Here is a 22,738-nt window from a genome sequence, read left to right as displayed (position 1 = left end):
TCCATCCTACTAAACTACACTGTAGTAGTTACAGATCCATACAGCCTCCATCCTACTAAACTATACTGTAGCAGTTACAAATCCATACAGCCTCCATCCTACTAAACTACACTGTAGCAGTTACAGATCCATACAGCTATGGAGCCTCCATCCTACTAAACTACACTGTAGTAGTTACAGATCCATACAGCCTCCATCCTACTAAACTATACTGTAGCAGTTACAAATCCATACAGCCTCCATCCTACCAAACTACACTGTAGTAGTTACAGATCCATACAGCTATGGAGCCTCCATCCTACTAAACTACACTGTAGCAGTTACAGACCCATACAGCCTCCATCCTACTAAACTACACTGTAGCAGTTACAGATCCATACAGCCTCCATCCTACTAAACTACACTGTAGCAGTTACAGACCCATACAGCCTCCATCCTACTAAACTACACTGTAGTAGTTACAGATCCATACAGCTATGGAGCCTCCATCCTACTAAACTACACTGTAGCAGTTACAGATCCATACAGCCTCCATCCTACTAAACTACACTGTAGTAGTTACAGACCCATACAGCCTCCATCCTACTAAACTACACTGTAGCAGTTACAGATCCATACAGCCTCCATCCTACTAAACTACACTGTAGCAGTTACAGATCCATACAGCCTCCATCCTACTAAACTACACTGTAGCGGTTACAGATCCATACAGCCTCCATCCTACTAAACTACACTGTAGTAGTTACAGATCCATACAGCTATGGAGCCTCCATCCTACTAAACTACACTGTAGCAGTTACAGATCCATACAGCCTCCATCCTACTAAACTACACTGTAGTAGTTACAGACCCATACAGCCTCCATCCTACTAAACTACACTGTAGCGGTTACAGATCCATACAGCCTCCATCCTACTAAACTACACTGTAGTAGTTACAGATCCATACAGCCTCCATCCTACTAAACTACACTGTAGCGGTTACAGATCCATACAGCCTCCATCCTACTAAACTACACTGTAGTAGTTACAGATCCATACAGCCTCCATCCTACTAAACTACACTGTAGTAGTTACAGATCCATACAGCCTCCATCCTACTAAACTACACTGTAGTAGTTACAGATCCATACAGCCTCCATCCTACTAAACTACACTGTAGTAGTTACAGATCCATACAGCCTCCATCCTACTAAACTACACTGTAGCAGTTACAGACCCATACAGCCTCCATCCTACTAAACTACACTGTAGTAGTTACAGATCCATACAGCTATGGAGCCTCCATCCTACTAAACTACACTGTAGTAGTTACAGATCCATACAGCCTCCATCCTACTAAACTACACTGTAGTAGTTACAGATCCATACAGCTATGGAGCCTCCATCCTACTAAACTACACTGTAGTAGTTACAGATCCATACAGCCTCCATCCTACTAAACTACACTGTAGCAGTTACAGATCCATACAGCTATGGAGCCTCCATCCTACAAAACTACACTGTAGTAGTTACAGATCCATACAGCTATGGAGCCTCCATCCTACTAAACTACACTGTAGCAGTTACAGACCCATACAGCCTCCATCCTACTAAACTACACTGTAGTAGTTACAGATCCATACAGCTATGGAGCCTCCATCCTACTAAACTACACTGTAGCAGTTACAGACCCATACAGCCTCCATCCTACTAAACTACACTGTAGTAGTTACAGATCCATACAGCTATGGAGCCTCCATCCTACTAAACTACACTGTAGCAGTTACAGATCCATACAGCCTCCATCCTACTAAACTACACTGTAGTAGTTACAGATCCATACAGCCTCCATCCTACCAAACTACACTGTAGTAGTTACAGATCCATACAGCTATGGAGCCTCCATCCTACTAAACTACACTGTAGCAGTTACAGACCCATACAGCCTCCATCCTACTAAACTACAATGTAGTAGCTACAGATCCATACAGCTATGGAGCCTCCATCCTACTAAACTACACTGTAGCAGTTACAGATCCATACAGCCTCCATCCTACTAAACTACACTGTAGCAGTTACAGACCCATACAGCCTCCTTCCTACCAAACTACACTGTAGTAGTTACAGATCCACACAGCTATGGAGCCTCCATCCTACTAAACTACACTGTAGCAGTTACAGACCCATACAGCCTCCATCCTACTAAACTACAATGTAGTAGCTACAGATCCATACAGCTATGGAGCCTCCATCCTACTAAACTACACTGTAGCAGTTACAGATCCATACAGCTATGGAGCCTCCATCCTACTAAACTACACTGTAGCAGTTACAGACCCATACAGCTATGGAGCCTCCATCCTACTAAACTACACTGTAGCAGTTACAGACCCATACAGCCTCCATCCTACTAAACTACACTGTAGCATTTACAGACCCATACAGCCTCCATCCTACTAAACTACACTGTAGCAGTTACAGACCCATACAGCCTCCATCCTACTAAACTACACTGTAGCAGTTACAGATCCACACAGCTATGGAGCCTCCATCCTACTAAACTACACTGTAGCAGTTACAGACCCATACAGCCTCCATCCTACTAAACTACAATGTAGTAGCTACAGATCCATACAGCTATGGAGCCTCCATCCTACTAAACTACACTGTAGCAGTTACAGATCCATACAGCTATGGAGCCTCCATCCTACTAAACTACACTGTAGTAGTTACAGATCCATACAGCCTCCATCCTACTAAACTACACTGTAGTAGTTACAGACCCATACAGCCTCCATCCTACTAAACTACACTGTAGCAGTTACAGATCCATACAGCCTCCATCCTACTAAACTACACTGTAGCAGTTACAGACCCATACAGCCTCCATCCTACTAAACTACACTGTAGCAGTTACAGATCCATAGAGCCTCCATCCTACTAAACTGTAGCAGTTACAGATCCATACAGCCTCCATCCTACTAAACTACACTGTAGCAGTTACAGATCCATACAGCTATGGAGCCTCCATCCTACTAAACTACACTGTAGTAGTTACAGATCCATACAGCCTCCATCCTACTAAACTATACTGTAGCAGTTACAAATCCATACAGCCTCCATCCTACTAAACTATACTGTAGCAGTTACAAATCCATACAGCCTCCATCCTACCAAACTACACTGTAGTAGTTACAGATCCATACAGCTATGGAGCCTCCATCCTACTAAACTACACTGTAGTAGTTACAGATCCATACAGCCTCCATCCTACTAAACTATACTGTAGCAGTTACAAATCCATACAGCCTCCATCCTACTAAACTACACTGTAGCAGTTACAGATCCATACAGCTATGGAGCCTCCATCCTACTAAACTACACTGTAGTAGTTACAGATCCATACAGCCTCCATCCTACTAAACTATACTGTAGCAGTTACAAATCCATACAGCCTCCATCCTACCAAACTACACTGTAGTAGTTACAGATCCATACAGCTATGGAGCCTCCATCCTACTAAACTACACTGTAGCAGTTACAGACCCATACAGCCTCCATCCTACTAAACTACACTGTAGCAGTTACAGATCCATACAGCCTCCATCCTACTAAACTACACTGTAGCAGTTACAGACCCATACAGCCTCCATCCTACTAAACTACACTGTAGTAGTTACAGATCCATACAGCTATGGAGCCTCCATCCTACTAAACTACACTGTAGCAGTTACAGATCCATACAGCCTCCATCCTACTAAACTACACTGTAGTAGTTACAGACCCATACAGCCTCCATCCTACTAAACTACACTGTAGCAGTTACAGATCCATACAGCCTCCATCCTACTAAACTACACTGTAGCAGTTACAGATCCATACAGCCTCCATCCTACTAAACTACACTGTAGCGGTTACAGATCCATACAGCCTCCATCCTACTAAACTACACTGTAGTAGTTACAGATCCATACAGCTATGGAGCCTCCATCCTACTAAACTACACTGTAGCAGTTACAGATCCATACAGCCTCCATCCTACTAAACTACACTGTAGTAGTTACAGACCCATACAGCCTCCATCCTACTAAACTACACTGTAGCGGTTACAGATCCATACAGCCTCCATCCTACTAAACTACACTGTAGTAGTTACAGATCCATACAGCCTCCATCCTACTAAACTACACTGTAGCGGTTACAGATCCATACAGCCTCCATCCTACTAAACTACACTGTAGCAGTTACAGATCCATACAGCGCTTGTTTATGGAAGACGGTTCGCCTGTGTTAATTAGCTATCTATCATGCTCTGAACACCTGGTAATAAAGGGGGAAGTGTCGTGGAAGTGTAGATTCCTCGGATTGAGGCCGCCATAGCTGTATAAATCTGTGCAGAAACTGTTACAGTATATTTTTTCATTTTGAACGATTCTTTCTTGCTGATGTTTCGAAAAGCCATTAAGCAAGCTATGATTGGCGTTTCTAAATGATTATTGACGTTTCACAACATTGTAAAAAGTCGGGATTGTAGTTGACGTGAAAGAGTCCTGGGCGAAGCTGAGAAGTGTAGGGAGAAGGCAGGATGTCTTCTCGAGTTTGAGAGGTAATGTTACTTCTACTGACTCTTATGTGTAACGGGAACTGAGTAATGATCAAGGCGAAAACCCATCAACTCATACTGCGAACACATGGTGTTAGCCAAAGCCCCAAAACAAATATTACTTTATAGGCTACCCCTGTCTTGGATAACGTGGCTATTCACTATGATCCTGTTGGACGAGTACCTTATATAACACACACACACACATCTATTATATTCCAACTGGAGTACATCTGTAAATTCAGACAATTCAATGGAGAGAGAGAATTAACTGGCAAACCGTAGGAATTAGAGGTAAAGGAAAAATACAGGACATGATTGACATTGGTTTTCCACTTGCATTTAAAATAGTACGGCTGTCTACCATCTAGCCGACACGGTCAGGGTGCTCAGGTAACCTAAAAGACATAAAAGACAACCGTTCCTTTCTTACCCTTTTTCCTTCCGATTTGTCCACGTGTATATTTTCCAACAGTGTGTTGACCGAAATGCGTTCCTTTACGATCCAACTGCGCTGACTTGAAGCATTTTAAAGTTTCAGAAAGGAGAAGCGGCTCTAAAACGCAGATTCTTCCTGGTCGCCATATCGGCTCGACTGACTGACGGCTAACAAACACTGCGTTACGCAGACTTCCATTGAGTTTATTACAGTCGTAACTGCACTACAACTCAGCTGGTGTCCTTTGTATCAGGCCTCTAGAGTAGGAGCAATAGTACCACATAGTGGCTTCCCATAAGCATGACCATAGTTGGGCCAGTTCAAAGTCAACCACTATAATAGACCCATATCCTATGGGACCAATGGAGTAGAATAGAAGAAGTCCAACTTTATCTAGAGAGACGAGTAAATACAAACACAGCCTCTTCAAACAGTCACAAAAAAAGAGGGTCATGGCCAGTACGGGTATCGAACCCGCGACCTTCGCGTTATTAGCACGACGCTCTAACCAACTGAGCTAACCGGCCAAGTGAACACAGTGGAACACATTTAGTCTTTTATCCGGTAAAAAACACCCGTTTGCTTTTTATAAACGCTACAATAGCATTATCGGCTCATCTAGATTTCAACGTATTCTCCAAACAGTTACATAATATCATGATTCTTATCATGTTATGATATCACATGTAGTAAATTGCTCGGTGGAAATGTCGTGAACGGTGTTGTTTGAGCCCTCTGCTCCGTTCCCACGTCGGGCGCGTCCAACGCTCTGCTTAGCGTCGATATGGATCCGCCAGTTGCGACAGCACTGACAAGATGGTGGATAGGACAGGAGGAAAATGAGGAACAAAACACAGCTAATATGTATAGTTGACAGCGTGTAAATGGCCTTTTTTGGATTTTAAGTTAGCCAAAACGATTACAAGATCGGAGCGTTTCATATCTATTGAATTTGGGTTTATGTTTGCGAGACGCAGAACCAAATATGTTGTTTTCTGGCTGCTGGATGAAGGACCCGTCGGATAACGACGTGACAGCCAGTAGTCCGATAGATAATCAGTGATATTAGATCGTGAATGAACTTTACGGTAAAAAAAAATACATTGAAACCGTTCACTAGTTCGGTCCAGCTAACGTTGTCAGCTAGTTATTTGTTTTCCTGGTTGATTTGTTGTCATTGTGCAGCTATTTGTTTTCCTGGTTGATTTGTTGTCATTGTGCAGCTATTTGTTTTCCTGGTTGATTTGTTGTCACTGTGCAGCTATTTGTTTTCCTGGTTGATTTGTTGTCATTGTGCAGCTATTTGTTTTCCTGGTTGATTTGTTGTCATTGTGCAGCTAGTCAGGGGTAGATACTAACTAGCTTGCTAATTCCACAAGGTTTTCGTGGCCGAGTCGACATGTTTTAACTTTGTACGGCGCTTGTTGGGGAAGGATTCACAGGACGCATCAATAAGGACGCAAGACGCATTGATAAGGACGCATCGATAAGGAAGCAAGATGCATCGATAAGGACGCATCGACAAGGAAGCAAGATGCATCGATAAGGACGCTCGACGCCATCCCCCGTCGGACCGACCTGCTGCGTTGTGTATTCTGGGGTTGTAACTAGTGACCAGCTAGTTAGCTGTTATAGCTGGTCAGACTGTCGACAGGTGACATGGCTCACTCTCCGGTTCAGAGTAGCCTGCCAGGGATGCAGGTATGCTGTTTTCACCTCATCTCAAGTAGCTAGTTAAAGTACACCTTACCAAAGTGTTACATACTGAAGCTAGCCCTCACCTGCTGTCATCTGATGTTAACAATACTAAAGACATGCACCATAGTGTTATATACTGAAGCTAGCCCTCACCTGATGTTAACAATACTAAACACATGCACCATAGTGTTATATACTGAAGCTAGCCCTCACCTGCTGTCACCTGATGTTAACAATACTAAAGACATGCACCATAGTGTTATATACTGAAGCTAGCCCTCACCTGATGTTAACAATACTAAAGACATGCTCCATAGTGTTATATACTGAAGCTAGCCCTCACCTGATGTTAACAATACTAAAGACATGCACCATAGTGTTATATACTGAAGCTAGCCCTCACCTGATGTTAACAATACTAAAGACATGCACCATAGTGTTATATACTGAAGCTAGCCCTCACCTGATGTTAACAATACTAAAGACATGCTCCATAGTGTTATATACTGAAGCTAGCCCTCACCTGATGTTAACAATACTAAAGACATGCTCCATAGTGTTATATACTGAAGCTAGCCCTCACCTGATGTTAACAATACTAAAGACATGCTCCATAAGCACAGCATGCTGCCGATAGAGAGAGACAGTGAATTCCCTTAGTTCATTCTGCATGTCCAATAATAGGCTAGTACAATATTTAACATTAAATTATCCTAGGAGTCACATTGAGGCTACCCCATACTGATGACTAAAAGGAACAAACATAATTTTGTGACTATAAAAAATTTTAAATTACTCAAATTGACCTAGTATTATGCAATGATGAGCATATGGACACAGTTGATTCAGTCATTCAGTTGATCTTAGGTCCAGCAAAGTTCCAGCACACAAACAGCAGTATTTTGAGAGAGGTTCAATCAACAACTGAGTGTTTCTGCTATGATTAGACTAAAGCACTGGAAAACTGGGGATTCTCTGAGCTAGGCTAAAGACTAAAGCAATGGAAAACAGAGGACTCTCTAAGCTAGGCTAAAGACTAAAGCAATGGAAAACAGAGGACTCTCTGAGCTAGGCTAAAGACTAAAGCAATGGAAAACAGAGGATTCTCTGAGCTAGGCTAAAGACTAAAGCAATGGAAAACAGGATTCTCTGAGCTAGGCTAAAGACTAAAGCAATGGAAAACAGAGGACTCTCTAAGCTAGGCTAAAGACTAAAGCAATGGAAAACAGAGGATTCTCTGAGCTAGGCTAAAGACTAAAGCAATGGAAAACAGAGGACTCTCTAAGCTAGGCTAAAGACTAAAGCAATGGAAAACAGAGGATTCTCTGAGCTAGGCTAAAGACTAAAGCAATGGAAAACAGAGGACTCTCTAAGCTAGGCTAAAGACTAAAGCAATGGAAAACAGAGGATTCTCTGAGCTAGGCTAAAGACTAAAGCAATGGAAAACAGAGGACTCTCTAAGCTAGGCTAAAGACTAAAGCAATGGAAAACAGAGGATTCTCTGAGCTAGGCTAAAGACTAAAGCAATGGAAAACAGAGAATTCTCTGAGCTAGGCTAAAGACTAAAGCAATGGAAAAGAGAGGATTCTCTGAGCTAGGCTAAAGACTAAAGCAATGGAAAACAGAGGATTCTCTGAGCTAGGCTAAAGACTAAAGCAATGGAAAACAGGATTCTCTGAGCTAGGCTAAAGCAATGGAAAACAGGATTCTCTGAGCTAGGCTAAAGACTAAAGCAATGGAAAACAGGATTCTCTGAGCTAGGCTAAAGCACTGGAAAACTGGGGATTCTCTGAGCTAGGCTAAAGACTAAAGCAATGGAAAACAGAGGATTCTCTGAGCTAGGCTAAAGACTAAAGCAATGGAAAACAGAGGACTCTCTAAGCTAGGCTAAAGCAATGGAAAACAGGGGATTCTCTGAGCTAGGCTAAAGACTAAAGCAATGGAAAACAGGATTCTCTAAGCTAGGCTAAAGACTAAAGCAATGGAAAACAGAGGATTCTCTGAGCTAGGCTAAAGACTAAAGCAATGGAAAACAGAGGATTCTCTGAGCTAGGCTAAAGACTAAAGCACTGGAAAACAGAGGACTCTCTAAACTAGGCTAAAGACTAAAGCAATGGAAAACAGAGGATTCTCTGAGCTAGGCTAAAGACTAAAGCAATGGAAAACAGAGGACTCTCTAAGCTAGGCTAAAGCAATGGAAAACAGGGGATTCTCTGAGCTAGGCTAAAGACTAAAGCAATGGAAAACAGGATTCTCTAAGCTAGGCTAAAGACTAAAGCAATGGAAAACAGAGGATTCTCTGAGCTAGGCTAAAGACTAAAGCAATGGAAAACAGAGGATTCTCTGAGCTAGGCTAAAGACTAAAGCACTGGAAAACAGAGGACTCTCTAAACTAGGCTAAAGACTAAAGCAATGGAAAACAGGATTCTCTGAGCTAGGCTAAAGACTAAAGCACTGGAAAACAGAGGACTCTCTAAGCTAGGCTAAAGACTAAAGCAATGGAAAACAGAGGACTCTTTAAGCTAGGCTAAAGACTAAAGCAATGGAAAACAGAGGACTCTCTAAGCTAGGCTGAAGATTTTAACCAAAAACAGCTCACTGACTGACATCTATTCCTGAAATGTGACCTGTTCAAATCTGTACTTGAATACAGCTGGTTGCCAAGTCATATGTTTGTAAATCGCAATGTGAGTGATATATCTAGCGTACATCATATCTTGCCTACAGTAGACCAGTATTTTCCATTAGCTGAGTGTTGTGTGTTGGTTTCTGAGAGGTGGAACAGCTGAGGGCATTTCCTTCTAAAAATTACCCATGAGCACCAAAATGTAAAGTTCATAGGAGCGTGTCGAATTGGGTGTCAAATGAAAGCTTTGTCTATAAATATATATTTTTATTAAGCTCTATATATATATATTTTCCAACCGTTTTCCATCATAACAATGAGGAATAAGCAAAGGCTTTGATTTCTGGTCAGATGAAAAAGGGGTCTTGAACAACGTCTAGCAGAAAGTCGTAAAATGTATAAGAAATGCATCAAAACACAAAATTGTTGAAGACCCTTGCCAACTAATATCAAATTATTTGCCTTATGTAAGTTAAGAAACATTGTCTTGTAATTCCGTTACCAAAAACCTCCGTCTTTAAGATATTTTCTCATTTCTCTCCCTCGTGAGAAGGAAAGATAATGAAAGTTCACAAATTAACAAGTAAAGGTAGACCCACCCATTACTTAGTGTTTTTACTCATATCAACTTTGCTAATGAATTAAGTGATTTAAAACTCGTAATTCTCTTACCAAATCGGAAATGGAATTACTGAAAAATGTAATGTTATTTGTCACCTGCTTGGTAAACAACAGGTGTAGACTAACGGGGAAATGCTCACTTACGGATCCTTTTCCAACAAAGCAGAGTTAGATTACAACAATAAATCATTGAAATGGGGACACAAGGAATAAATACACAGTGAATAACTAGTCAAAATAATGTTGCTATGTACAAAGCATTTGGAAAGTATTCAGACCCCTTGACTTTTTCCACATGTTGTTACATTACAGCCTTATTCTAAAATTGATTAAATTACATTGTTTTCCTCATCAATCTACACACCATCTACATACCCCATAATGACATCACAATACCCCATAATGACATCACAATACCCCATAATGACATCACAATACCCCATAATGACAAAGCAAAAACAGGTTTTTAGACATGTTTGCTAATTTATGAAAATAAAAAACAGAAATACCTTATTTACATAAGTATTCAGACCCTTTTGCTATGAGACTGTAAATTGAGCTCAGGTGCATCCTGTTTCCATCGATCATCCTTGAGATGTTTCTACAACTAGATTGGAGTCCACTCGTGTTAAATTCAATTGATTGAACATTATTTGGAAAAGTACACACTTGTCTATATAAGGTCCCACAGCATGTCAGAACTAAAACTAAGCCATTAGGTTGAAGGAATTGTCTGTTGAGCTCCGAGACAGGATTGTGTCGAGGCACCAATCTGGGATAGTGTACCAAAAAATGTCTGGAGCATTGAAGGTCCCCAAAAACACAGTGGTCTCCATCATTCTTAAATGGAAGAAGTTTGGAACCACCAAGACTCTTCCTAGAGCTGGCCGCCCGGCCAAACTGAGCAATCGGGGTAAAAGGGCCTTGGTCAGGGAGGTGACCAAGAACCCAAGGGTCACTCTGACAGGGCCCCAGAGTTCCTCTGTGGAGATGGGAGAGCCTTCCAGAAGGGCCAGGTCAGGGAGGAGAACAAGAACCCAATGATCACTCTGACAGGGCCCCAGAGTTCCTCTGTGGAGATGGGAGAGCCTTCCAGAAGGACAATCATCTCTGCAGCACTCCACCAATCAGGCCTTTCTGGTAGAGTGGCCAGATGGAAGCCACTCCTCAGTAAAAGGCACATGACAGCCTGCTTGGAGTTTGCCAAAAGGCACCTAAAGGACCCTCAGACCATGAGAAACAAGATTCTCTGATCTGATGAAACCAAGATTGAACTCTGTGGCCTGAATGCAGTGTGTCACGTCTGGAGGAAACCTGGCACCATCCCTACGGTGAAGCATGGTGGTGGCAGCATCATGCTGTGGGGATGTTTGTCAGTGGCAGGGACTGGGAGACTAGTCAGGATCAAGAGAAAGATTAATGGAGCAAAGTACAGAGAGATCCTTGATGAAAACCTGCAAACTCAGGACCACCGCCTGGGGCGAAGGACAACTACCCTAAGCACACAGACAAGACAATGCAGGAGTGGCTTTGGGACAAGTCTCTGAATGTCCTTGAGTGGCCCAGCCAGAACCCGGACTTGAACCCGATCGAACATCTCTGGAAAGACCTGAAAATAGCTGTGCGGCGACGCTCCCCATCCAACCTGACAGAGCTTGAGAGGATCTGCAGAGAAGAATGGGAGAAACTCCCCAAATACAGGTGACAAGCTTGTAGCGTCATACCCAAGAAGACTCGAGGCTGTAATCGCTGTCAAAGGTGCTTCAACAAAGTACTTCGTAAAGGGTCTGAATACTTATGTAAATGTGATATTAACGGGTTAAAAAAAAAAAAAAGTAATACAATTTCAAAAATGTCTACAAACCAGTTTTTGCTTTGTCCTTATGGGGTATTGTGATGTCATTATGGGGTATTGTGATGTCATTATGGGGTATTGTGATGTCATTATGGGGTATTGTGATGTCATTATGGGGTATTGTGATGTCCTTATGGGGTATTGTGATGTCATTATGGGGTATTGTGATGTCATTATGGGGTATTGTGATGTCATTATGGGGTATTGTGATGTCATTATGGGGTATTGTGATGTCATTATGGGGTATTGTGATGTCATTATGGGGTATTGAGATGTCATTATGCAGTATTGTGATGTCATTATGCGGTATTGTGATGTCATTATGCAGTATTTTGATGTCATTATGGGATATTGTGATGTCATAATGGGGTATTGTGTGTAGATTGAAGGGGATAAAAATGATTTAACCCATTTTACAATGAGGCTGTAATGCAACGGTGTGGGGGGAAAGTCAAGGGGTCTGAATACTTTCCAAGATGAGTACTGTAGGGTTAGGGTCAGAGGTCAGGACCAGGGGAGAGTACTGTAGGGTCAGGGCCAGGGGAGAGTACTGTAGGGTTAGGGTCAGAGGTCAGGACCAGGGGAGAGTACTGTAGGGTTAGGGTCACAGGTCAGGACCAGGGGAGAGTACTGTAGGGTTAGGGTCAGAGGTCAGGACCAGGGGAGAGTACTGTAGGGTTAGGGTCAGAGGTCAGGACCAGGGGAGAGTACTGTAGGGTTAGGGTCAAGGCCAGGGGAGAGTACTGTAGGGTCAGAGGTCAGGGCCAGGGGAGAGTACTGTAGGGTCAGAGGTCAGGACCAGGGGAGAGTACTGTAGGGTCAGAGGTCAAGGCCAGGGGAGAGTACTGTAGGGTCAGGGCCAGGGGAGAGTACTGTAGGGTTAGGGTCAGAGGTCAGGACCAGGGGAGAGTACTGTAGGGTTAGGGTCACAGGTCAGGACCAGGGGAGAGTACTGTAGGGTTAGGGTCACAGGTCAGGACCAGGGGAGAGTACTGTAGGGTTAGGGTCACAGGGCCAGGGGAGAGTACTGTAGGGTTAGGGTCAGTGGTCAGGACCAGAGGAGAGTACTGTAGGGTTAGGGGAGAGTACTGTAGGGTTAGGGTCACAGCAGAGTGATATCCTAGTCCCAGGTTAGGGTTAAGGTCAGAGGTCAGGGCCAGGGGAGAGTACTGTAAGGTTAGGGTCAAAGCAGAGCGACATCCTAGTCCCAGGTTGTGTCATGGAAACTCCTTTATTCAATATTCTGTACGCTATAGAGAGGACTCCTTAATTCAATATTCTGTTCGCTATAAAGAGGACTCCTTAATTCAATATTCTGTTCGCTATAAAGAGGACTTCTTGGCTTCATCATTGCTGCAGTGTTGCAACATGTTGTTCACAAAATAATGCTGCCTGATATTGTTTAACTCTTATCACATGTCATGTAATCAACTTCTAAACACTGCTGCTCTCTCCTCCCCCTCCCCTCTCCCTCCCTTCTCCTCCCTCTCCCTCCCTTCTCCTCCCTCTCTCCTCCCCCTCCCTCTCTCCCTCCCTTCTCCCTCTGTCCCTCCCTTCTTCCCCCTCCCTCTCTCCCTCCCTTCTCCCTCTGTCCCTCCCTTCTCCCCCCTCTCTCCCTCCTCCCCCTCCCTCTCTCCTCCCCCTCCCTCTCTCCCTCCCTTCTCCTCCCTCTCTCCCTCCTCCCCCCTCCCTCTCTCCCTCCCTTCTCCTCCCTCTCTCCCTCCTCCCCCTCCCTCTCTCCCTCCTCCCCCCCTACCTCCATCTCTCCTCCCCCTCCCCCCTCCCTCTCTCCTTTCTCCTCCTGTAGAATCTGAAGGCAGACCCAGAGGAGCTGTTCACTAAGTTGGAGAGGATCGGTAAAGGCTCGTTTGGTGAGGTGTTTAAAGGAATAGACAACAGGACTCAGAAGGTGGTGGCCATTAAGATCATTGACCTGGAGGAGGCTGAGGATGAGATGGAGGATATTCAGCAGGAGATCACTGTGTTGAGTCAGTGTGACAGCCCCTTCATCACCAAGTACTATGGATCATACCTGAAGGTAGGTCATAGGGTTAGGGGTCAGGGTTAAAGGTTATGGAGCAGGAGAGGTCAGTGTGACAACCCCTTCATCGCCAAGTACTATGTCTCCTATCTCAAAGTGAGCACCACTGTCCCATAAACCCCCCTGTTGTCCCACTGAACCACTGTCTCATAAACCCCCCTGCTGTACCACTGTCCCATAAACCCCTCTGTTGTCCCACTGTACCTCTATACCACTGTCCCATAAACCTCCCTGTTGTCCCACTGTACCTCTATACCACTGTCACATAAACCCCCCTGTTGTCCCACTGAACCACTGTCCCATAATCCCCCTGTTGTCCCACTGAACCACTGTCCCATAAACCCCCCTGTTGTCCCACTGAACCACTGTCCCATAAACCCCCCTGTTGTCCCACTGAACCACTGTCCCATAAACCCCCCTGTTGTCCCACTGTACCTCTATACCACTGTCCCATAAACCCCCCTGTTGTCCCACTGAACCACTGTCCCATAAACCCCCCTGTTGTCCCACTGTACCACTGTCCCATAAACCCCCCTGTTGTCCCACTGTACCTCTATACCACTGTCTCATAAACCCTCCTGTTGTCCCACTGAACCACTGTCCCATAAACCCCCCTGTTGTCCCACTGAACAAACTGTCCCATAAACCCCCCTGTTGTCCCACTGAACCACTGTCCCATAAACCCCCCTGTTGTCCCACTGTACCACTGTCCCATAAACCCCCCTGTTGTCCCACTGAACCACTGTCCCATAAACCCCCCTGTTGTCCCACTGAACCACTGTCCCATAAACTCCCCTGTTGTCCCACTGTACCTCTATACCACTGTCCCATAATCCCCCTGTTGTCCCACTGAACCACTGTCCCATAAACCCCCCTGTTGTCCCACTGAACTACTGTCCCATAAACACCCCTGTTGTCCCACTGAACCACTGTCCCATAAACCCCCCTGTTGTCCCACTGAACCACTGTCCCATAAACCCCCCTGTTGTCCCACTGTACCTCTATACCACTGTCCCATAAACCCCCCTGTTGTCCCACTGAACCACTGTCCCATAAACCCGCCTGCTGTCCCACTGAACCACTGTCCCATAAACCCCCCTGGTGTCCCATAAACCCCCCTGTTGTCCCATAAACCCCCCTGGTGTCCCATAAACCCCCCTGTTGTCCCACTGAACTACTGTCCCATAAACACCCCTGTTGTCCCACTGAACCACTGTCCCATAAACCCCCCTGTTGTCCCACTGAACCACTGTCTCATAAACCCCCCTGCTGTCCCACTGAACCACTGTCTCATAAACCCCCCTGTTGTCCCACTGAACCACTGTCCCATAAACCCCCCTGCTGTCCCACTGAACCACTGTCTCATAAACCCCCCTGTTGTCCCATAAACCCCCTGCTGTCCCATAAACCCCCCTGGTGTCCCATAAACCCCCCTGCTGTCCCATAAACCCCCCTGTTGAAGGCTTTTCCAGGTTGTTCTCTAAACATACTGTACTTCAGCGACGTGTCCTCTTTTCTGGCCTAGATACTTAACAGTTAGAGCCACTAGATAGAAGAACCGAAGGGAAAGTGCTACTCCCCTGCAGACATCTGGCCCACAGGCTGATATTTAGGACCATCGTCATGTTAGTAGGAAGGGATTTAACATCATTTTAATCTCACTTCCCACTTCTCTCTATTTAATCCCAAATGAAACCAGGATAAAAGACTCCTGACTCCCACCAGACAGAGCTTCTCAGGGCATCAGCACTTATTGCTACAGATTTGGAGGAACCAGCCCCTGTCCTAACAGGGCCTCTGTAACTGGCTTCTCTTGTCTGCTTCAGGAGGCCAAGCTGTGGATCATTATGGAGTATCTAGGGGGAGGCTCGGCATTAGATCTGGTGAGTGATGTTACCAGTAGTCAGACGATATGTGGACGTTGTGTTAGCTAACGGTTGTGTGAGTTTTGCTAGCAAACAGGGGCGGTTGTGTAAGTTGTCCTAGCAAACAGGGGTGATTGTGTGAGTTGTGCTAGCTAACGGGAGATTGTGTAAGTTGTGCTAGCTAACAGGGGAGGTTGTGTAAGTTGTGCTAGCAAACAGGGGTGATTGTGTGAGTTGTGCTAGCTAACGGGAGATTGTGTAAGTTGTGCTAGCTAACAGGGGAGGTTGTGTAAGTTGTGCTAGCAAACAGGGGTGATTGTGTGAGTTGTGCTAGCTAACAGGGGAGGTTGTGTGAGTTGTCCTAGCTAACAGGGGCGGTTGTGTGAGTTGTGCTAGCTAACAGGGGAGGTTGTGTGAGTTGTCCTAGCTAACAGGGGAGGTTGTGTGAGTTGTCCTAGCTAACAGGGGTGATTGTGTGAGTTGTGCTAGCTAACAGGGGAGGTTGTGTGAGATGTGTGAGTTGTGCGAGCTAACAGGGGAGGTTGTGCTAGCTAACAGGGGAGGTTGTGTGAGTTGTCCTAGCTAACAGGGGAGGTTGTGTGAGTTGTCCTAGCTAACAGGGGTGATTGTGTAAGTTGTCCTAGCTAACAGGGGTGATTGTGTAAGTTGTGCTAGCTAACAGGGGAGGTTGTGTGAGTTGTGCTAGCTAACAGGGGAGGTTGTGTGAGTTGTGCTAGCTAACAGGGGAGGTTGTGCTAGCTAACAGGGGAGGTTGTGTGAGTTGTGCTAGCTAACAGGGGAGGTTGTGTGAGTTGTGTAAGTTGTGCTAGCTAACAGGGGAGGTTGTGTAAGTTGTGCTAGCTAACGGGTGATTGTGTAAGTTGTGCTAGCTAACAGGGGTGATTGTGTGAGTTGTGCTAGCTAACGGGAGGTTGTGTAAGTTGTGCTAGCTAACAGGGGAGGTTGTGTAAGTTGTGCTAGCTAACAGGGGTGATTGTGTGAGTTGTGCTAGCTAACGGGAGGTTGTGTAAGTTGTGCTAGCTAACAGGGGAGGTTGTGTAAGTTGTGCTAGCAAACAGGGGTGATTGTGTGAGTTGTGCTAGCTAACAGGGGAGGTTGTGTGAGTTGTCCTAGCTAACAGGGGCGGTTGTGTGAGTTGTGCTAGCTAACAGGGGAGGTTGTGTGAGTTGTCCTAGCTAACAGGGGAGGTTGTGTGAGTTGTCCTAGCTAACAGGGGTGATTGTGTGAGTTGTCCTAACTAACAGGGGAGGTTGTGTGAGTTGTCCTAGCTAACAGGGGTGATTGTGTAAGTTGTGCTAGCTAACAGGGGAGGTTGTGTGAGTTGTGCGAGCTAACAGGGGAGGTTGTGTGAGTTGTGCTAGCTAACAGGGGTGGTTGTGTAAGTTGTGCTAGCTAACAGGGGAGGTTGTGTGAGTTGTGCTAGCTAACAGTGAGTTGTGCTAGCTAACAGGGGCGGTTGTGTGAGTTGTGCTAGCTAACTGGCACGGTTGTGTGAGTTGTCCTAGCTAACAGGGGAGGTTGTGTGAGTTGTCCTAGCTAACAGGGGTGATTGTGTGAGTTGTGCTAGCTAACAGGGGAGGTTGTGTGAGATGTGTGAGTTTTGCGAGCTAACAGGGGAGGTTGTGCTAGCTAACAGGGGAGGTTGTGTGAGTTGTCCTAGCTAACAGGGGAGGTTGTGTGAGTTGTCCTAGCTAACAGGGGTGATTGTGTAAGTTGTCCTAGCTAACAGGGGTGATTGTGTAAGTTGTGCTAGCTAACAGGGGAGGTTGTGTGAGTTGTGCTAGCTAACAGGGGAGGTTGTGTGAGTTGTGCTAGCTAACAGGGGAGGTTGTGCTAGCTAACAGGGGAGGTTGTGTGAGTTGTGCTAGCTAACAGGGGAGGTTGTGTGAGTTGTGTAAGTTGTGCTAGCTAACAGGGGAGGTTGTGTAAGTTGTGCTAGCTAACGGGTGATTGTGTAAGTTGTGCTAGCTAACAGGGGAGGTTGTGTGAGTTGTGCTAGCTAACAGGGGTGGTTGTGTGAGTTGTGCTAGCTAACAGGGGTGGTTGTGTAAGTTGTGCTAGCTAACAGGGGAGGTTGTGTGAGTTGTGCTAGCTAACAGTGAGTTGTGCTAGCTAACAGGGGCGGTTGTGTGAGTTGTGCTAGCTAACTGGCACGGTTGTGTGAGTTGTCCTAGCTAACAGAGGCGGTTGTGTGGTTTTTCCAGTTGGAGCCGGGGTTGCTGGATGAGACTCAGATCGCCACCATCCTCAGAGAGATTCTGAAGGGTCTGGAATACCTCCACTCAGAGAAGAAGATACACAGAGATATCAAAGGTACTAGCTAGCATGGATACCAGTAGGGGCTAACCTAGCTAGCATGGATACCAGTAGGGGCTAACCTAGTTAGCATGGATACCAGTAGGGGCTAACCTAGCTAGCATGGATACCAGTAGGGGCTAACCTAGCTAGCATGGATACTAGTAGGGGCTAACCTAGCTAGCATGGATACCAGTAGGGGCTAACCTAGCTAGCATGGATACCAGTAGGGGCTAACCTAGCTAGCATGGATACCAGTAGGGGCTAACCTAGCTAGCATGGATACCAGTAGGGGCTAACCTAGCTAGCATGGATACTAGTAGGGGCTAACCTAGCTAGCATGGATACCAGTAGGGGCTAACCTAGCAAGCATGGATACTAGTAGGGGCTAACCTAGCTAGCATGGATACTAGTAGGGGCTAACCTAGCAAGCATGGATACTAGTAGGGGCTAACCTAGCTAGCATGGATACTAGTAGGGGCTAACCTATGTCACAGGCCGGCTCATAACCTGTGGCAATGAGGGGACACGAACAGCAGGTATAGGCAAAAAAAAGGTTCTTTATTATAATACCAGTAGGGGCTAACCTAACTAACAGGGATACTAGTAGGGACTAACCTAACTAACAGGGATACTAGTAGGGGCTAACAGGGATACTAGTAGGGGCTAACAGGGATACTAGTAGGGGCTACTAGTAGGGGCTAACAGGGATACTAGTAGGGGCTAACAGGGATACTATTAGGGGCTAACAGGGATACTAGTAGGGACTAACAGGGATACTAGTAGGTACATAGATATCAACAGTACTGACCGGGTTAATGTAGAAGGTACATAGACATCAACAGTACTGACCGGGTTAATGTAGAAGGTACATAGATACCAACAGTACTGACAGGGTTAATGTAGAAGGTACAGGGACATCAACAGTACTGACAGGGTTAATGTAGAAGGTACAGGGACATCAACAGTACTGACAGGGTTAATGTAGAAGGTACATAGACATCAACAGTACTGACAGGGTTAATGTAGAAGGTACAGGGACATCAACAGTACTGACAGGGTTAATGTAGAAGGTACAGGGACATCAACAGTACTGACAGGGTTAATGTAGAAGGTACATAGACATCAACAGTACTGACAGGGTTAATGTAGAAGGTACATAGACATCAACAGTACTGACAGGGTTAATGTAGAAGGTACAGGGACATCAACAGTACTGACATGGTTAATGTAGAACGTACAGGGACATCAACAGTACTGACCGGGTTAATGTAGAAGGTACATAGACATCAACAGTACTGACAGGGTTAATGTAGAAGGTACATAGACATCAACAGTACTGACAGGGTTAATGTAGAAGGTACAGGGACATCAACAGTACTGACAGGGTTAATGTAGAAGGTACGGGGACATCAACAGTACTGACAGTGTTAATGTAGGGGGCATTTTCTATGACGTGAACAGTGAGTTGTCCAGATTAGAATGAGTGACATTAACCCACAACTAGTGACCTCCTCCTCAAGGGGTTTGTCTCTCTTGGTGTAACGTTTAAGGTGTTGGGTTGACAGTCTCTGGACCTGGGTTTGAGTCCTGGTCGGGCCTACCCCTTGGTTCCATTCTGGGTTTGAGTCCTGGTCGGGCCTACCCCTTGGTTCCATTCTGGGTTTGAGTCCTGGTCGGGCCTTCCCCTTGGTTCCATTCTGGGTTTGAGTCCTGGTGGGGCCTACCCCCTAGTTCCATTCTGGGTTTGAGTCCTGGTCGGGCCTTCCCCCTGGTTCCATTCTGGGTTTGAGTCCTGGTCGGGCCTTCCCCCTAGTTCCATTCTGGGTTTGAGTCCTGGTCGGGCCTTCCCCCTAGTTCCATTCTGGGTTTGAGTCCTGGTCGGGCCTTCCCCCTGGTTCCATTCTGGGTTTGAGTCCTGGTCGGGCCTAGCCCCTAGTTCCATTCTGGGTTTGAGTCCTGGTCGGGCCTACCCCCTAGTTCCATTCTGGGTTTGAGTCCTGGTCGGGCCTTCCCCCTAGTTCCATTCTGGGTTTGAGTCCTGATCGGGCCTAGCCCCTAGTTCCATTCTGGGTTTGAGTCCTGGTCGGGCCTACCCCCTAGTTCCATTCTGGGGTTGAGTCCTGGTCGGGCCTACCCCTTGGTTCCATTCTGGGTTTGAGTCCTGGTCGGGCCATCCCCCTAGTTCCATTCTGGGTTTGAGTCCTGGTCGGGCCATCCCCCTAGTTCCATTCTTGTTTTGAGTCCTGGTCGGGCCTACTCCCTGGTTCCATTCTGGGTTTGAGTCCTGGTCGGGCCTAGCCCCTAGTTCCATTCTGGGTTTGAGTCCTGGTCGGGCCTTCCCCCTGGTTCCATTCTGGGTTTGAGTCCTGGTCGGGCCTAGCCCCTGGTTCCATTCTGGGTTTGAGTCCTGGTGGGGCCTACCCCCTAGTTCCATTCTGGGTTTGAGTCCTGGTCGGGCCTTCCCCCTGGTTCCATTCTGGGTTTGAGTCCTGGTCGGGCCTTCCCCCTAGTTCCATTCTGGGTTTGAGTCCTGGTCGGGCCTTCCCCCTGGTTCCATTCTGGGTTTGAGTCCTGGTCGGTCCTACCCCCTAGTTCCATTCTGGGTTTGAGTCCTGGTCGGGCCTTCCCCCTAGTTCCATTCTGGGTTTGAGTCCTGGTCGGGCCTAGCCCCTAGTTCCATTCTGGGTTTGAGTCCTGGTCGGGCCTAGCCCCTAGTTCCATTCTGGGTTTGAGTCCTGGTCGGGCCTACCCCCTAGTTCCATTCTGGGTTTGAGTCCTGGTCGGGCCTTCCCCCTAGTTCCATTCTGTGTTTGAGTCCTGGTCGGGCCTAGCCCCTAGTTCCATTCTGGGTTTGAGTCCTGGTCGGGCCTACCCCCTAGTTCCATTCTGGGGTTGAGTCCTGGTCGGGCCTACCCCTTGGTTCCATTCTGGGTTTGAGTCCTGGTCGGGCCATCCCCCTAGTTCCATTCTTGGTTTGAGTCCTGGTCGGGTCTACTCCCTGGTTCCATTCTGGGTTTGAGTCCTGGTCGGGCCTACTCCCTAGTTCCATTCTGGGTTTGAGTCCTGGTTGGGCCTTCCCCTTGGTTCCATTCTGGGTTTGAGTCCTGGTCTGGCCTACTCCCTAGTTCCATTCTGGGTTTGAGTCCTGGTTGGGCCTTCCCCTTGGTTCCATTATGGGTTTGAGTCCTGGTCGGGCCTACCCCTTGTTTCCATTCTGGGTTTGAGTCCTGGTCGGGCCTAGCCCCTAGTTCCATTCTGGGTTTGAGTCCTGGTCGGGCCTTCCCCCTGGTTCCATTCTGGGTTTGAGTCCTGGTCGGGCCTAGCCCCTGGTTCCATTCTGGGTTTGAGTCCTGGTGGGGCCTACCCCCTAGTTCCATTCTGGGTTTGAGTCCTGGTCGGGCCTTCCCCCTGGTTCCATTCTGGGTTTGAGTCCTGGTCGGGCCTTCCCCCTAGTTCCATTCTGGGTTTGAGTCCTGGTCGGGCCTTCCCCCTGGTTCCATTCTGGGTTTGAGTCCTGGTCGGTCCTACCCCCTAGTTCCATTCTGGGTTTGAGTCCTGGTCGGGCCTTCCCCCTAGTTCCATTCTGGGTTTGAGTCCTGGTCGGGCCTAGCCCCTAGTTCCATTCTGGGTTTGAGTCCTGGTCGGGCCTAGCCCCTAGTTCCATTCTGGGTTTGAGTCCTGGTCGGGCCTACCCCCTAGTTCCATTCTGGGTTTGAGTCCTGGTCGGGCCTTCCCCCTAGTTCCATTCTGTGTTTGAGTCCTGGTCGGGCCTAGCCCCTAGTTCCATTCTGGGTTTGAGTCCTGGTCGGGCCTACCCCCTAGTTCCATTCTGGGGTTGAGTCCTGGTCGGGCCTACCCCTTGGTTCCATTCTGGGTTTGAGTCCTGGTCGGGCCATCCCCCTAGTTCCATTCTTGGTTTGAGTCCTGGTCGGGTCTACTCCCTGGTTCCATTCTGGGTTTGAGTCCTGGTCGGGCCTACTCCCTAGTTCCATTCTGGGTTTGAGTCCTGGTTGGGCCTTCCCCTTGGTTCCATTCTGGGTTTGAGTCCTGGTCTGGCCTACTCCCTAGTTCCATTCTGGGTTTGAGTCCTGGTTGGGCCTTCCCCTTGGTTCCATTATGGGTTTGAGTCCTGGTCGGGCCTACCCCTTGTTTCCATTCTGGGTTTGAGTCTTGGTCGGGCCTACCCCTAGTTCCATTCTGGGTTTGAGTCTTGGTCGGGCCTACCCCTAGTTCCATTCTGGGTTTGAGTCCTGGTCGGGCCTACTCCCTGGTTCCATTCTGGGTTTGAGTCCTGGTCCGGCCTACCCCTTTGTTCCATTCTGGGTTTGAGTCCTGGTCGTGCCTAGCCCCTGGTTCCTTTCTGGGTTTGAGTCCTGGTCGGGCATTCCCCCTAGTTCCATTCTGGGTTTGAGTTCTGGTCGGGCATTCCCCCTAGTTCCATTCTGGGTTTGAGTCCTGGTCGGGCCTACCCCTTAGTTCCATTCTGGGTTTGAGTCCTGGTCGGGCCTTCCCCCTAGTTCCATTCTGGGTTTTAGTCCTGGTCGGGCCTTCCCCCTAGTTCCATTCTGGGTTTGAGTCCTGGTCGGGCCTAGCCCCTAGTTCCATTCTGGGTTTGAGTCCTGGTCGGGCCTTCCCCTTGGTTCCATTCTGGGTTTGAGTACTGGTCGGGCCTACCCCTTGGTTCCATTCT

The 22,738-nt window shown here is 47.0% G+C and overlaps 2 protein-coding genes and 1 non-coding gene across 13 annotated transcripts in view; 1 reads left to right on the top strand and 2 right to left on the bottom strand.

Moving 5' to 3' along the window:
• LOC110515620 (FERM, ARHGEF and pleckstrin domain-containing protein 1) overlaps nt 1-6,065 on the bottom strand; it is a 96,136-nt gene extending 90,071 nt beyond the window's left edge. For 8 of the 9 annotated variants that reach the window (XM_090206678.1, XM_090206679.1, XM_090206680.1 and 5 more), the window contains exon 1: nt 5,018-5,772. The gene's annotated coding sequence lies outside the window, so the exon portion shown is untranslated. Of the gene's footprint in view, nt 1-5,017 lie in introns of all 9 variants that reach the window. The other variant, XM_090206682.1, reaches the window with a different exon arrangement.
• Nucleotides 5,477-5,550, bottom strand: trnai-aau (transfer RNA isoleucine (anticodon AAU)). Its single transcript has one exon. It is a non-coding gene; the product is annotated as a tRNA-Ile (tRNA).
• The window catches only part of LOC110512950 (serine/threonine-protein kinase 24), a 46,937-nt gene continuing 30,003 nt past the window's right edge, over nt 5,805-22,738 (top strand). Inside the window, exons 1-5 of one of the 3 annotated variants that reach the window (XM_090206687.1) lie at nt 5,805-6,111; nt 6,457-6,724; nt 13,631-13,861; nt 15,691-15,747; nt 17,955-18,063. In XM_090206687.1, coding sequence (XP_090062813.1) covers nt 6,683-6,724; nt 13,631-13,861; nt 15,691-15,747; nt 17,955-18,063 — 439 coding nt within the window. In that variant the 5' untranslated portion in view covers nt 5,805-6,111; nt 6,457-6,682. Of the gene's footprint in view, nt 6,112-6,456; nt 6,725-13,630; nt 13,862-15,563; nt 15,748-17,954; nt 18,064-22,738 lie in introns of all 3 variants that reach the window. The other 2 variants (XM_090206689.1, XM_090206688.1) reach the window with 2 other exon arrangements.

This window comes from Oncorhynchus mykiss, chromosome 18, assembly GCF_057628025.1.
Source record: "Oncorhynchus mykiss isolate SJ-2025 chromosome 18, ASM5762802v1, whole genome shotgun sequence".
In the NCBI taxonomy this organism is placed as follows: Eukaryota; Metazoa; Chordata; class Actinopteri; order Salmoniformes; family Salmonidae; genus Oncorhynchus; species Oncorhynchus mykiss.
The sequence above is the reverse complement of the archived record's forward strand: the minus strand, read 5'-3'. Positions and strand labels throughout refer to the sequence as shown.